General features: G+C 37.8%; 1 protein-coding gene across 1 annotated transcript; it reads right to left on the bottom strand.

Annotated features, from left to right (window-relative positions):
• Positions 1–1,592: 1,592 nt before the first annotated feature.
• Positions 1,593–15,653, bottom strand: asb18 (ankyrin repeat and SOCS box containing 18; the record flags this gene model as incomplete). Its single annotated transcript, XM_084422428.1, has 5 exons — positions 1,593–2,964; positions 3,187–3,300; positions 3,489–4,002; positions 4,373–4,640; positions 15,452–15,653. 5 exons carry the CDS (start codon positions 15,651–15,653, stop codon positions 2,779–2,781), a joined length of 1,284 nt encoding a protein of 427 aa, XP_084278554.1. The 3' UTR covers positions 1,593–2,778.
• Positions 15,654–15,940: the final 287 nt, after the last annotated feature.

The following is a 15,940-nucleotide window of genomic DNA, read 5'->3' as shown; positions in this document are numbered from 1 at the left end:
GACAAAACGTTGCACAACGTTTTTTAAACAGAAACGGTGACGCGTTGAACACACTGTTCTGATGACGCAAGAGTTGCAACTATGGCAGCTGAGAAGGCCATTCTTTGTAAAGAATTTTCTGAGCCTGATGAAGTCAGTATAAATATGTGTTTAATACTACAAAATATGCCCGATGTTACAGTTACTGTACTTGCCGCCCAGAACAAAAGAGAACATCCCAATCGAGTGAAGGGATTGCTGAAACTGAAATGGAAGCACACATCTTACCTAATTCAGACTAAAACACATCTATTTAGCCTCACATACTGACTTTATTTGTAGTTCATACTGTTTTAATACCCTGTATTTTCTTTCTCATTTTTAGGAAAAGCACTTAATTAGCCTACCATTGTTTATTTCTATACCAAATGTCATACACTTGCAATGAAGCTAAAAATATAAACAACTACATCATTATGTTGATATCCTATATTTTTACAATAAAACTTACGACAAACATGTCTTCTAATATCCTCAGTTGTTGCGTATACCGAGCTGCATCGAACACATTAATAAATTACTTTCCTTGAACCCATTGTGCGAGGTCACTTTAATACCCTGTGTTTTATATACATGTTGCTGCTGATTGGACTGCAGTTCTGACACACCCACCAAACAAGAGAAAACGTATCTCAAACATGATCTCAAACCCCGTTGCACACCGGTGCACGCCGTTTCCAGGAAAAATGACATTCAACCCGGAAACCGTAGCAAAACGTTGCGCACCGTTTTGAACTTGAACGTGCCCCAGCTTTCAAGTCCAGTGGTTGTCAAGACACCATAGGCATAACCTTAAAGGCACACTATGCAGTTTCCGTTTTTCTCAAACAGCGACTGTGGAGTACTTGTATTAACGTTACTGTCGTAAATACCACTCACGCAGAGCCGTCATTTTCTTTTCCTTGACTCTTCTGACCGCGCTTTCTTCGTCGACTCTGCCATGATTCACATCTGAAATGCGTGCTAGTGTCTTCCATAGAGGCTGCTTCATAATTGTTGATGTATGTGACGTTGAGCTGTAAAGCAAGTCGTGATTCTCGCGAGATTTGTCGGGGCGCCACCTCTCAAACCTGCATTGGTGGTTTTGCCAGCGGCGTCCCCCCCTGCTTTGCTATCGGGATGATTCGCCCTACTACGAGTTCGTTTACCATCAAAATGATTTCGAAGCTGTTATATTAAGGTACAAATCTTGCATAGTGTGCCTTTAAGCAATGGCCTGCCCTGAACAGTGGTTTAATGTCAACATTGTGACAACGCTGTAACAACCTTCACCACACAACGTAGTTATAGCAACCTTTTGGCCATGTTGTTGTTTGGGTACGTTGTGCCAATGTTCTGTGTTTGCTGGGTAGCTACTGCTCAGTGCACCTTACAAAGCACAAACATAAGATTATTTTTATCAAGGAGACTTGACAAAAGATATTATTTTATTGGAGGACAAACAAGAAAATTATTTCTTAATTAAATAATTATACAAAAACATCAAATGAGCTGTAACTACATATTTATAGAAATTAAGCCTAAAGAAGAATTCATAGCATACACATAGCAGTGCCATTCAAACAATAAAATGTATTGTAAAGCTATTGGCCAAATATGGGACATTTTTTGCATTTCAGACTTGTGACATATTGCCATGTGTAGCCAAAACATTAAATAGACACAAAAAATAAAATCCCCTGGATTTGTCCTAATCAAATCAAAAAAGAAAATACATATTACACATTCATAAAAGAAATGATAGTTTCAGACGACTTACACTAAGAGCATTAATGTTGTGTCCCTAATGTGGGACACTGACAAGTCTATGATAAAAGGCCACAATCACCTTGATTCATGTAGAATAGTGAAATCTTCTCAAGTTAGTAATTATCTTGGTTATGGATGGATGAAACATGGATAATTGAACATCATTAGACAAATAATACAATATGATAGTTTTGATGCATTTATTATAATGACATTAAGCAACTATTATCATAGGCCTATGTTATAGAAAACAGTTAAATGCACAGTCAGAATTCCTGACTGTTCTCTAGTTAATTTTACTTAACAACAAATACATACAATCACAACAGGCATAGCCTAGGCCTATTTAAAGGCAAAATATAAAATCTGACAACTTGCAAAAAAAAAATAAAATAAAAAATAAAACCCCACAGATTGATCAAACTTCAGCCTAGATTCAACCTTGAGTCAGAATTCATTCTAATATTGCACAACAACACTAAAACCCTGTAAATAACCATTTTTGTCCCACAAACCATGCCCCACCACACATTTTTGACTGACGGAAGTACGATCCCACATTTGGCTAATAATACTGTCCCACTTATCGAAACCACATTTTGTAAAGTGGGACACTAGGAAATTTGGTAAAAATATAAAAAATATAGTTTATACATACAAAGTTATACTATTTTTTGAAAAAATAGCTATGTCACTGACCTTTGGGTGGTCTTCACACAAGGTGTTTCTTGTTTGATGATTACTTTATCCTCAAATATGAGCAGACATTTGCCCACTTTAGGGCAATTCACCCTACTTACACTAATACATCAGTCTATATACTGTATGACAGGTGAAAAACAGGTGAAAAAAAAGATATCTAAAAATATCACTGTATTTTCACTGCAAGTGAAATGTAAGGAAGTCAGCTTTGTCAGACTAATTTATAACGCTAAAAAAGCCTTCAGAAGTTATCTAAAGTTTTATTTGCCAAAAGGTCTGGTTCTACTTCTAGTCAATGTACCCTTCCGGTTCCAGAAGAAGATACTGCTGTAGTGGCTTTGGCACAGGGAGACTGGGAATGAGTGAGTAGCAGTTTTTCCCAAACTGTTTCCTCAGTGCAGACCGACACAGATGCTGTAAACTACGCGGTCTATACTCCAGTGCAAAAAGAGACTCATAAAAGGGTTGGTGAAGCTATAAAAAATAATCAATGTATTAATATTTATTTATTTTGCTTCACTATGGTACAATAATGCAAACATGCATTGACTCATTCCAAAGCTGATTTGATTTTCCTTTAAGTCTTTAGCCTTGTTTTGCTACACAGTATTTGAAATAATTATGCTATAAATCATGTTTACACAGGTTTCATATAGTATGAATGCAAAGATCCTGGTGAAATGATAAGAGACTCACATGAAAGGTATCCTCAGGTATGGCCTCAACCCATTTGTAGGTTACAGGAACATGTGTATATGAGTTAAACAGGATTTCCACCGTTTTAGGTGCCCCTGCACAGGCTGTCAATACCTTAAAAAAAACAAACAAAAAAAACATTCGATTAATTAATTTTAAAAACTGATCATATCAAAGAGATAGAAAATGCATGAGACATCAGCAAATTAAAAGACTTTTAAAAGACACGATTTTCAGTAGTATGAGAAGTAAAAAAATGTGTCGAGTATTGAAAATGCTATTATCTAATGCTATTATATCACCTTCAGCAGTGCTTGTGGCCAGACTTTAATGGAGCCGTGATTTAACAAGGTCTGAACAACCATGTGAGGTTCCCATTCTTGCCGAACCACAGAGCTCTGTAGAACACTAGATAGCGGTGAACATCCGTTGTAGTCAATGGCATTGATATCAGCCCCATGATTCAAAAGAAGGTCCACCATCTTATGCTGAACATTGCGGGCTGCCTTGTGCAGAGGACTGCGGCGTTCTTTATCAGCTAAATTAATGTTTGCTCCATAGGCCAGGAGGAGATGACAGAGCTCGAGGTATCGTTCATCTTCGCTGTTGGCTGTCGTTTCTGGTGCGACTCCACAAACCACCCCCAGTGGTGTTTCACCCGAAGAGCTGCTATGGTTTACACAGGTTCCGAATCGTAGGTACAGCTGTGCATGGTGGGGCAGACCGTGTCTAGCTGCCACATGCAATGGCGTTTCTTCCTCTTCCTCACTGGGTATGTTCACCTTGGCACCATATCTCACCAAGGCTTTTGCACAACTACAATAAAAATGTACAGCAAATGCTCAATATGAGAGAATACACACACTGCAGCTTGAACTGATTTTTCCTAAAATTGATTATAGATAGGCCTACTTTTTGAATAATCCAGCTTGCACTGCAAAAACAATAGGTGTAATTATTTTCGGGGGGAAGAACTTGCTGCACATTTTGCACTAAAGATAAAATATTAATATGGTTTTCATTATTAATGTAAACCAACACATAATTTGACTACATATTCATACTTTATTACTTATACTTATCAATATACTTTAGTATATTTTACTATTGCGTTTGAATTATACTCATGATAATGAAAAAAATAAGGTGTATTAATACTATATGTATGATTTTCAAATGATGATACCGTAGTGATTGTGGTGTTCTGCAGAGATGTAAGGCAGTCAGTCCCTCCTCTGTAATCTGGTTAGGATTAGCTCCATGTTCCAGCAGCAGCTCTACACATTCAGTGTTGGCGTTAACACAGGCCTCATGAAGTGCTGCTCTTCCTCCTGCGAGAAGGTTGGGGTGTGCGCCGTGCTCCAGTAAATACTGTAGACATTCAGAGAAACCTTGTGCAGCAGCAATACACAGTGGGCTTGTCAGTTCTCTTTTGTACTCCAAAGACCAAAGACCTGAAATGGGAAGTATTACCAGACAATCACAACTGCGATATGTTTTTTTAACCTTTAAACGTCATTCACTACCTTCCTCCTTGTTCATTTTTTAAAGTATATACCTTCTTAGTATTCCTCAATCAATTCCTTATAAACAATATAGCAAGAAAAATTATAAAAGAAATGCCTGTATTCCCATTATTGTAAAAAGTACATGAGGCGTGTAACAGTGTAAGTATATATTTTTTCTGCACAATGATAATTTAATCTTTGATGACTGAATAAGTGCAATTATTCACTGTATTCCACAAGGTAGCAATGTCTGATACACAATGATGAAGTGAGTAACTGTAGGAAAAAACTAAACTAAAAAACAGATCATCAAAACTTGAAACGGCTCAGCGATTTACTGCAGAGCAAGTACTGAACGCAATCAATAGTGTCACTGTCACTTGATGGTGGATCTGGTGAAGAAGCTTTCAGCGATCAAAATATTTTGAAAATGATAGTTTTGAGAATATGTTTGAGATTGTGAATATGAGCCAGATGCTGAATGTGAAATGAGCTCTGACTAGGACAGTGAAGATGGTATAAAACATCTGCTCAAACTGAACCTTTCCAAGCTCCAAAAGGTAACAACATATGCTTTACTTTATTCTTCTGTAATTGTTACCCTAATATCAGGAGAGTTTTATATTATCGTGACAGGTAGAGATCCATCTGTGTTAGATATAGCTCCGGGTCGCTAACGCTGAATCTTACAGAAAATAAGACAAAATGTTAAAATGAGGACTTATTAAATGGCACTTATATAATGTGACACTGACTGAAGACTGGAGTAATGACGACAATTCACCTTTGCCATCACAGGAATATTACATTTTAAAATCTATTAAAATAATAAAATAAATGCAGCCTTGGTGAGCATTCTTTCCAAAAAAATAAATAAAATAAAAAAATAATAATTTGTACTGGTGCCAAACTTTTGACCAGTAGTATATTTCAGAATAGATTCTAAAAAAGTAAATAAAATAATATTAATGAAATAAAGTAATAAGAGTAGGTATACTACAATAAAGTCTTAAAATAATAGATTTTAAAATACTCAAAATATAAAATAATAGAGAAATAATACATCTAAAACAAATCTGAAATTATAAATGCTCCACAGTAGCAAAATAAAATGTTTTATCTCTGTTATCAACTGGGAGTAAACTCAATCTTTGTTTTATCCAACAACACAACACAAAAAAGTACAATATTTTCAAAATACCTGTCCCACAAATGACTGTTTTACCTGAGGGTCCAAATGTGGTTTCTGTGTGAGATTTCCACTCGAGTTCCTCCCGGCTCACATTGTAAAACACATCAACATCAATATAGTTCCTTTTAAGGAGGGTTCGAAGCCCTCTGGAGTCTCCCTTCACTACAGCTCTATAGAGCCACAAGGAGCGTAAATGAGCTCTTTCCCAATGATCTTGTCCTAACTCACAGTTATCATCCAGCAGAGCCTGCCATCCATTCAGCTGCACAGTTGAACAGAGGTTCTCAAAGCACATAGTTCTTAGCATCTCCGCCTAATTTCTCAAATGGCCTATGCTTTCAAGGACTTGAGTTTATATAGTGCTAGTCATGTTTTCCAATGGCTTCAAGCTCTTTTTGTCTCTATTTTTAGTAAGCCATTGTTCTCCATCAGTTGGTCATAGCTTACTGGCGCCATTTTTAGTTGTTGATGTATGAGATAGATGCTAAATCCTTTGAGCTGCAAACATCTATGTCCATTTGTAGACTTTTGTTTTATTTGAATAATACCCATCTTTCAGGGACAGTTAAGACATGCTCTGTTAAACTAATCAAATTTTATATGCTACTACCATGTAGCCTATGCCAAAAAGTGCCTATAGCGTAACAGGTTAGATATTTATAGTAGAAGCAGAGAGTTTAATTGCAATGGCATAATCTGTGGGTTGTATGAGATCATTTATTGTGAGGGCACACCAGGAAAATCTTTACTGGAATCTGCAGAATGAGTAGTAGGAGTGTTGCATGGAGACCGAACCAAACAGGGATCAGGGCTCTCGAGTATTGATCTGTGCATGACATTCATATGCACAGAAGATTACCACAATCCCTTAGAAATCCTGTGTCAACTCCACACAGATTCCTCACCTCAGTAATGTGCCATCCGCCCACAGACAATGTGCAGCACAATGCTGTGAGTTAAGGGCTTTATAAGTGATAAAAGACTTGTAGAGCGTGGCAAGTTTAGTCTATTTTAAAAGACACAAGCTTTGTTATCCTTGCATGAAAAGCTTCAAAATGTCTGTGTGTCTCATGTAAGACGCCTGTCTCATCAAGAGTGAGTGTAGGGAATGTGAGGGGAGTTTACTAGCAGACGCGCTGTCCGGAGTCGAAGCCTGGATTACAGTATGACTCGTATATGTCATATATATATGTAATTTATGAAGACTTCAGAAAAGCCTCTAAGTGCTATCTGAAATTTTCTTCTAAAATTGCATTTTTATCAAGTTCGTATATTTAAGTTCAGTAATTCCACTTTAATGACAATTAATAGGTAATTTTCATTGCCATTAAAGTGAAATAACTGAACATAAACATACAAGCTTGCTAAAAATGATTCTAGAAGGAAATTTCAGATGGCACTTAAAGGCTTTTGCATCTGAAGTCTTCATATCCAGTTGATGTCCAAATTTACAGCAGATCATTAGCAAAAATGTTAAATCTGATTATTGGTCAATAGACTGTCAAATTCAATTGGAAATTCATTATTTACTCACCCTCATGTCATTCCAAACCCATAACCCCTCATTTACACCGCAAACGTCTTACGGCTGCGACACGGCTACCGGAGCTGATCGCGCCCATTCTAGTCAATGCTTGTGTTTACACCGGCCGCGACGCGGCGCGTTTCAGAAGCTTCCCAGAAGCGGCTCTCCGCACCGCTTCGCTAAATATAGGCGCCTAGTCTATTTTTGAAGGACGCGCGTCCAAGTCGCACCAGAAATACAAAATAAAAGTAAAAAAAAACATTGTCAATTTCAAAATAAACACCCTGTGCAAACTCCCAAACGTATTACACACCAATATCCTTGGTAGAAACCATAGACTGTATGGTAGAAACCCCAAAAAAACAAGAAAAACCACGTCGGACAGGCAAATCACGTGGTCTCGCGCATCCAGTCGCTCCGCTCCAAATGTTCCTGGTGTGAGTTGGCACCGCGTGGAGGACGGAATAAAACCTTGTTGCACGTAATGCACCGCACACGTGTGCAGTGTAAATGAGGGGTTCAGACTTTCGTTCATCTTTGAAACACAAATGGAAGATTTTTTTTAATGAAAATATCAACCAAGTAGCCTACAGTTGAGGTTCCGCTTATGTGATGTGTTCAAAATACATGCGATGATCAATGTTTATATGCAAATAAAGGCATAACTTAAATCTGTTCATCATATAAAGCGATCTTGTCTCTTTAGAAGACTTGGATTTAAGCAAGTTTAACAAAGTTAAACCCACGTAGCAAAATTTGTCTGGCCCACCTCTGGGCCTCATCCTTGCTTCAATTCTGGCCCAGTTCTGGCTGGGTCCCCGGCCCAAAACTGGCCCAACACACTGAAAACGGACTTAAACAACTTCCTCTGGCCCAGATGTGGCCCTCACCCTGTAAAATGACTCTTATTTATTGATATGGCCCAGGTCTGGCCCAGGCACTGTAAGACAGATCTGGCTGAGAGTCGGCTGGGTCCCCGGGCCATATGTGGCCCACACCCTGTAAAATGACTCTTATTTATTGATATGGACCAGGTCTGGCCCAGGCACTGTAAGACAGATCTGGCTGAGTGTCGGCTGGGTCCCCGGGCCAGATGTGGCCCAGAAACTGTGAAACAGTGGCAGTGAAACACAAATTCAACCATTTAAACAGATTAAGGGTTTTTATTATAAAATGAACTAATACACTTTAATATAAACCTGTATTAACAATGAACAAATACACACTATTAACATTTATTTACAACACAATATGTAAACTACAAAATAACAAGTAAATTATATTTACTGTATACGATTAAAATAAAAACATCACTCTTTCACACACAAACTATCTTTCACTCTTTAACACTAAATAAATTCCTTTTGCAAATGTCAAGTCACCATTAAATATCTAGCGCTATATACAGTAATGACTGTTTCAAAGCAGCTTTACAGGGTTAAACAGGACAATGATCAATGATGCAAACAGTTCAATTTGGCTGTAAAGCTGCTCTAAAAAGAAAATAGTGTCATTGTTCAGCTGAATTCAGTTCAGTGTTGATTCAGTTCTGTTCAATAACTGTATAAAGTATATCAATTATAAAAAGAGTTCATTTTCATTATTAAACAGCTCTGCAGAAAACAGTGATGTCATCGTCCAGCTCAGTTCAGTTCTCATATAATGGTGTCAATGCAGGCAGATCAATATTATTAAGAATAAGTGTCCCCAACTAAGCAAGCCAGAGGCGACAGTGGCAAGAAGCCAAGAACCTAAACTCCATCAGTGACAGAATGGAGAAAGAAAAACAGGCTTAGTCAGGGGGGCAGTTCTCCTCTGGTCAAACAACGAACATGGTGTGTGTTAGGATTCAGGTCGCTTCACAAGTCAGATTGTGGATTGATATCATTCAGAGTATTTTATTCAGCTCCTTTTGCTTGAAGATTGGAAAAGATTACATCAAGGTAAAAGAGTAGCAAAACTCGAGAGCATGTAGATGTGAATTTGAGAACTTGTACAATAGATATTTGTACAATAAAAGTTGAAGCTGGCCGTTGGGTCTGTGCGGAGGACTGGTCTGGTTCTCGTGGATCTGATCCGATGACTGTGCTGAGGACTGTTGTGTCAAAGGGGTCTTCACAGTGTTTGTGTCTAGGTCTCGTCTAGTTGTGATGTTCTGGTCTGGCATTCAGGGCTGTTGTGGTCATCTGAGGGTCCAGGTCCATCATCTGGTCTGGATATGGCCTAGATCCGGCTGACTACAGTAACCTTGGGATAAGACTGAGACAGAGAGACTAACATTAGCATAGATGCCATTCTTCTTACGATGTAACAAGTACATTCAGTGTTATGGGAAGTGTTTCCGGTTCTGGTTGACCGAATTTATGCAGCCTAACAATCCTTTAACAGATGTGAATTTTAGAAATGTGAGAGTGTGTTATGTTTATGCTAGGTTAAAGAGGTGTGTGTTTTTACATAGATTTAAACTTATCTTGTGTCTGCCCCTCGATCTGCTGCCAGTCCATGATACCTCGATCTCCATCTCAGCAGCATTAGCTGTGAGGGTTTCTCTGAACTGCATCTGTTAAATAAAGGAATAGATATTGTGAGGTCAATATTAAATCTTAAGCATTAGTTTAAGCACATAGGTTTAACAAATGTTGTTGCCAGAGTTCACACAGCAGTTTAAAATATAGGCAACACTTTACAATAAGGTCTCAATTGTTAAAATTAGGCTAGTTAATGTGTTAACTAACATTACCAATGAACAATACATTTGTTACAGTCTTTGTTAACATTAGCTAATAAAAATACAATAAAAAAATATAATAAAAATGAGTTCACTGTGCATTAACTAATGTTAACATTAAGTAATACAAATTTTGATTTTAATAATGCATTAGCAAATGCTAAAATGAAAATGAACTAAAATGAATAAATGCTTAAGTATTGTGCATTCTTAGTCCATCTTAACTAATGTAGTTAAACTTATATTAACGAATGAAACCTTATTGTAGTGTTACAAAAATATCTGTAAAAAGTGTTGGGTCAGATTCCAAACAGTGCGTTCAGATGTTCGATCATAATCATAGTAATCCCAGTAATCCCCTCTGCAGTAAAATGTTAAGAAGAACTACCATTTTAATAACATTACACAGTGATATATAGCCTACGCTTTACATTTTTCTTTAACTCTAAAATGCTAACGCAGATTACGCTACATTCAAGAACACAAGACGTGCCAAAGACAATGAATTAAGAAGCTGCACTTATTTTGCAGCTTCTCTTGTATCTTACAGCGCTTTTCCATTTTGGAGTTCCCCACAGCAGTGTTAAAAGCAAATAAATCTTATTTTTTTATTTCAGATTGTAGCCTACACGTCTCCGCGGGTGTAAGTTGTACACTGTGGTCAGTGTAGTTCGAATCACAAATAAATGACTCTTTTGAGAGGTTAGTGAATCAAATCAGAAAGAGTCGCCTGTATAGAGAACTATGGCGCCGAAAGCGCAACGTTAGTCCGACTCCTATGATTCGACTCCTATGAACCAACTAATCACTCGTTGAATAAGACGAATTGGCTGACTAAATTTGAGCACAAGAATACCGGTATAACTCAATATCATTTCATTAGCCAAAATCACAGTGCACTGGATACAGAACAGCAGTATTTCTAATAAAAAAAAAAGACTCAAATTTATTCTAAAAAGAGACCGTAACGTTAGGCCTTCTCATCAACACTCTCTCCGGGACCGAATGGATTTTTAACGTATTATCATCGTAAACATCTGATCTAACGTTAGATATAAAACAAAACTATATTTATCTTGACAATTAATACATCAAACAGCACTAGAACAATAAATGAATTAAATTACTTACTCGTTTTTTCAGATGAATGATTCCTCTCGAAAACGTTGGTCTGCGTCTGCAGGATCTTCCTCAGGATTTAAATTAACCGCCAAAACCTTTTTTCAAGCGGCTGAGTTCCTTAATTGTAGTAGTGGCCCGCTTATGACAAAACGAACTCGGGCCGATTGTAAATACACAAAGCTATACCGAGTATGTTAACCGCCAAAACTTTTTTTCAAGCGGCTGAGTTCCTTAATTGTAGTAGTGGCCCGCTTGTGACAAAACTAACTCGGGCCGATTATAAATACACACAGCTATACCGAGTATGGACCTGACACAAGTACAACTGCTTTCAGCCGAGGCTGGCCCATACAGAAAAAGCCGTAAGTCAGCCAGATGTGTTATGCACAGTTGGCACGGATCTGGCCCATTATCTGTTCACCGGTGCCGACAGTGAGCCAACAGTGACGCATTTCAGCCGGAATCGGCCCGACTGTGCTTGCTATCTGGGAACCAAGTCGATTATTGAAAGTCTTACAGTTTCGAATGACAAAAGAACAATGATGACACATTTTCCTTTTTGGGTGAACTCCTTTAATACATTATATTAGTTTATTTAGAATATGATTTCTACATGTGATGTCAGAATGACCCCGGTTTCACACCGCAAGCGTCAGCGGCACGTGAGCAGCGCGTATTTTTTTCGGCGTCCATGTTAATCAATGAGTGCATTCACACCGGGAGCAGGAGCAGCGCGTGAGCGTCAAGCAGGAACGTCGCGTGAACAGCAGTGCAGCGGGGTTTCGGCGTCCGGTCTATTTTTTGCTGTGCTGCTCACGCTCAATTAAAGTGAAAGAACACTTTTGATGCTTTTGATGGACAAAATAAATGTGATTTAACACAAAACGTGCTCAAAATGCACAGAATAAGCATGTCAAGAGTTTTAACAACAATGCCAAAGTCTAGTGTTTTAACAATTATGCCAGAAAAGAAAATTAATTATAACAAATATGTATTTACCCATTTAAACTTTTTAATTATTCGTTTTGGGTGAAAGTAAGGTGTATTATTATAAAAACAAAAATGTTGAAAGAACTGACCCATTGTTTGAAATGGTTATATTGTCTGCCAAACACGGTTTGCAGCCGCTGCACTACGCTTCCAGTGTGAATACTCGCGGGAGTCTGCTGCTGCAGTGATGATGTAGTTGCGCGGATGCGCCGCTCGCGCTTGCGGTGTGAAAGAGGGGTGAGACCATAGATATCATATATAAAGGATAGATGTCTCGTGCGCACTGCTGGCCAATGGAGGTCGACGTCCGCACGTGGCGGCCATCTTGCTACAGTGTACTCGCTCACTACTTCAATGGTGCATGTACTTTTAAATAACCATAACTTGCTCATTTTTCTACCGATTTTCAAACGGTTTGGTTTGTTATAAACGTCAGAGATGTAGTTATGACACTGCATACATACACTGCATACATATGAAAAATTATAACATACATGTTCAAGCATTCGGAATTATAGCCACGTTAATAACGTTTGTAAGAAACCAAACCGTTTGTAAATCCGTCAAGATTTCAGCGAGATAAGAGGATTTGTGTGCGTGCTGATCATTCACCTTAATGCACAGAGCACTGTCACAAGATGGCCGAACGATGATGCCGGAAGTGACTGCGCCATAAGACATCTAGCCTTTATATATGATATCTATGGGTGAGACTGCTAAAAAGATCAGCCTTTCATGCTGGTCCAAACTGGTTCTTTGCTGGTATAGCTGGTTGACCTGCAAAACAATGTTGTTCACTAGAAAAAAGAAAAAGAAATGGCATCACTGACTAGCACTTGCTGGTGAACAACATTGATTTGCTGCACCCACTAGTCCTGCACAAAACAAAACAAACACTAAACCTATTTAAGCTATTTAAGAAGCCAGTTAATTGCACCAGCATACCTGAATCCAAATTTTGGGAACCAGTATCCAAACTTCAACATATGTTGGTTGGTGTTATTCACAACAGATGCACAACATATGCTGCCTTTCAGCAGGATATTGAAACTCAAGAACATGACTGATATGAATAGCATTGAATTGTTCTATTTTAATTAGCAAAAGTCCTCTCTGAAACATTATGAATGCACAAAGTTGAGTTTACACATTTATTCACACTTCAGACCAAAGTAATGATGCTGAAATATAAACAATTCTTCATTGTCTTCTCTAAAATAATATTTTATATCTCCATCCTGTTCATCAGATCTGACTCACCCTGTTTCTGAGCAGTCCACAGCAGTTCATCACTCTGAAACTCTAACACTTTGTTCAGTTGCTCTGGATCAGAGAATCCATCCTGAATGTCCCTCCAGTGGTGAGTTAACAGGTCATCGAGAACAGGGGGACAAAGAAAGTCCAACCCTGGTTGTCTATGACCTTTGGTCTTTTCTAAAGACGACCGCCTTCTCTCTGTCAAGAACGTGGCCTTTCGACTCACAGCGCCGTGGGAGAGCATGGCTAATATTGACAACCCTTTCCGCTTCTTACCTGTCTGTTTTTATGGCTATTTATATTATCACTGTTGCTCTATATCCTGTATTTTTAGTACAAATGACATGTGATCAGTGCAGGGCAATTGCATGTCAAGGATGCCTTGATTATTGTTTTCACCAACAACACAGAGGCTGAGTTCGATAAATATGCCAGATGCACAGCTGAGTGGAAAGCATTGCTGGTGATATCACCACTAAACGAGCCAGGAATAGAATCCAACTCTCCGTTTCAACAAATCATGAGGTGTGACAGCATTGTCCTCCAATCAGACTGACCACACAGCTGCCCGAAATCTGATCCACACAGGTGCTTATACCTTGTGACCTTAATTCCAAAAGTGCCCTGAGCTGTTAACTATAATTCCAGTGATAAGTGAAAGGGCATCAATTTCTCCTTGATGAAAACTCATTAGTTTATTTAACATTATGTGCTGATTACTTGAATTAAGTCAAAACATTTGTTTAATATGGCTTTAAGGTTTTGATTGTTTTTATAGGCAGTTCCAATGCAGTTGTGTAGGTGCATGTGAAAGTAGTCATTAGCTGACCTCACATGTAACTATATACAATTTACAACATCTCCCAAACAGCTGATGACATACTTGGGTATTTTATGGCTGTACTGATGAGGACAATGAGGACAAATTCAAATTAATGGTTTGTTATTTTCATGTTGATAAGCAACAAGCAGTGTTGGTTTCATGCAGGGGTCTTTTAAACACATTTAACATGGAGAAGGGACCTGTGTTACAAACCGGGGCAAGTTGCATAAACACAAGCATGGTTTTTGGTCTCAAATTAGTCCAAGTGAAATTTTCATATAACTCTCTTAAAAAAATGGTATGACTAGTCTTAAAGAAAAAACTTAGACTTTGTTTCATTTGCAGTTTATGCAAATGGACCCTAAAGGTTGCTTTTTAAGAATGCAAATGCATTTACACACTTTACAAACTATTTACAAAACCAATTATGTGTAATTATTACAAATGTATAGAGTCACACAACTTTATTTTATTTAAATTTACATTTTAATTTCATTTAATTAATTTTAGGATGTGGGAGTGACAATAAAGCATTTAGCTGCACTTTAGCTTCTCAATAACCATTAGGGGATGTTCTGTATAAGTTGTTTTTTGGTTATTTAAAATAACTACCCTGCAATGTTCTGGAAATGTTATTTTATGGTTGAAAAATAATAACCTACAAATTACCATTATTTTGGTCGAAGTTATGTTTAGGTTATTTAAAAAGAATCACCCACCAACGTTCTGGAAACAATAAAAAAAATAAACCTAAAAGAACATTCTTAGAGGGTTATTAGGCTATTTGGTTCTATAAAAAAACAAAAAAACAAAAAAAACAAGAAGAACCAAATACTAACGTTAGGGGAACGTTCTGTGTTTGTTTGTTGGGTGTTTAACTAGCCATATCAGCGTACTGGTTTGAAATTAGCCTGCAAAACTATCTAATACAAGTTTAATGATTTTATCTGCAAAAGTTTAAATGCTAAACAAAATTTGGCCAAAAATTACAACCATACCCGGTCTCCCTATTTGTACTGATTTATTGGGAGACATGAATCTGTTCATTTTGATTGAACAAATTCAAACTCTAGAAAAACATTTTCAAGATCAAATAATAGCATGGCTGTGTTGTACATACCCAACAGCATAACTGGGGGGAGCTCGACATCAGGGTCTTTCATCCAATCATCATTTGACAACTCTATGACGATATTTGGGTTTTCTTTGCTTGCCTCTGTGAGAAGGGTCTGCACACATGTAGAGTCCTTACTTTGTGCTTCTTTAAGAGCCTGTACAAATTCTGATTCAACAGGGTAATCCAATACAATGTCGTCTGACATTGTTAGTAGGGTTTTCCCCTTCCATACAATGCCGAAGACTGTAATAAGTGTCATATGCTGCGCATCTGTTGTTGTTCTCGGCGGTTAGGCCTACATCTAAATATAGACAAGTCCAATCTAAATTGGATGATAGAGTAAGTTGATCTAAATGTTTATAAGACTGACGTTAGCATTTATCACATCAAAACCAATGTGAAAAATCTCAGTCAGTCATACAAGAGTGGAGCAAGCAAAGAAACATGGATTAATAAAGTGTATTATCACAATCGCAATATAACGGAATATTT

This window comes from Rutilus rutilus (genome assembly GCF_951802725.1).
Source record: "Rutilus rutilus genome assembly, chromosome: 10".
NCBI classification, from domain to species: domain Eukaryota; kingdom Metazoa; phylum Chordata; class Actinopteri; order Cypriniformes; family Leuciscidae; genus Rutilus; species Rutilus rutilus.
The sequence above is the reverse complement of the archived record's forward strand: the minus strand, read 5'-3'. Positions and strand labels throughout refer to the sequence as shown.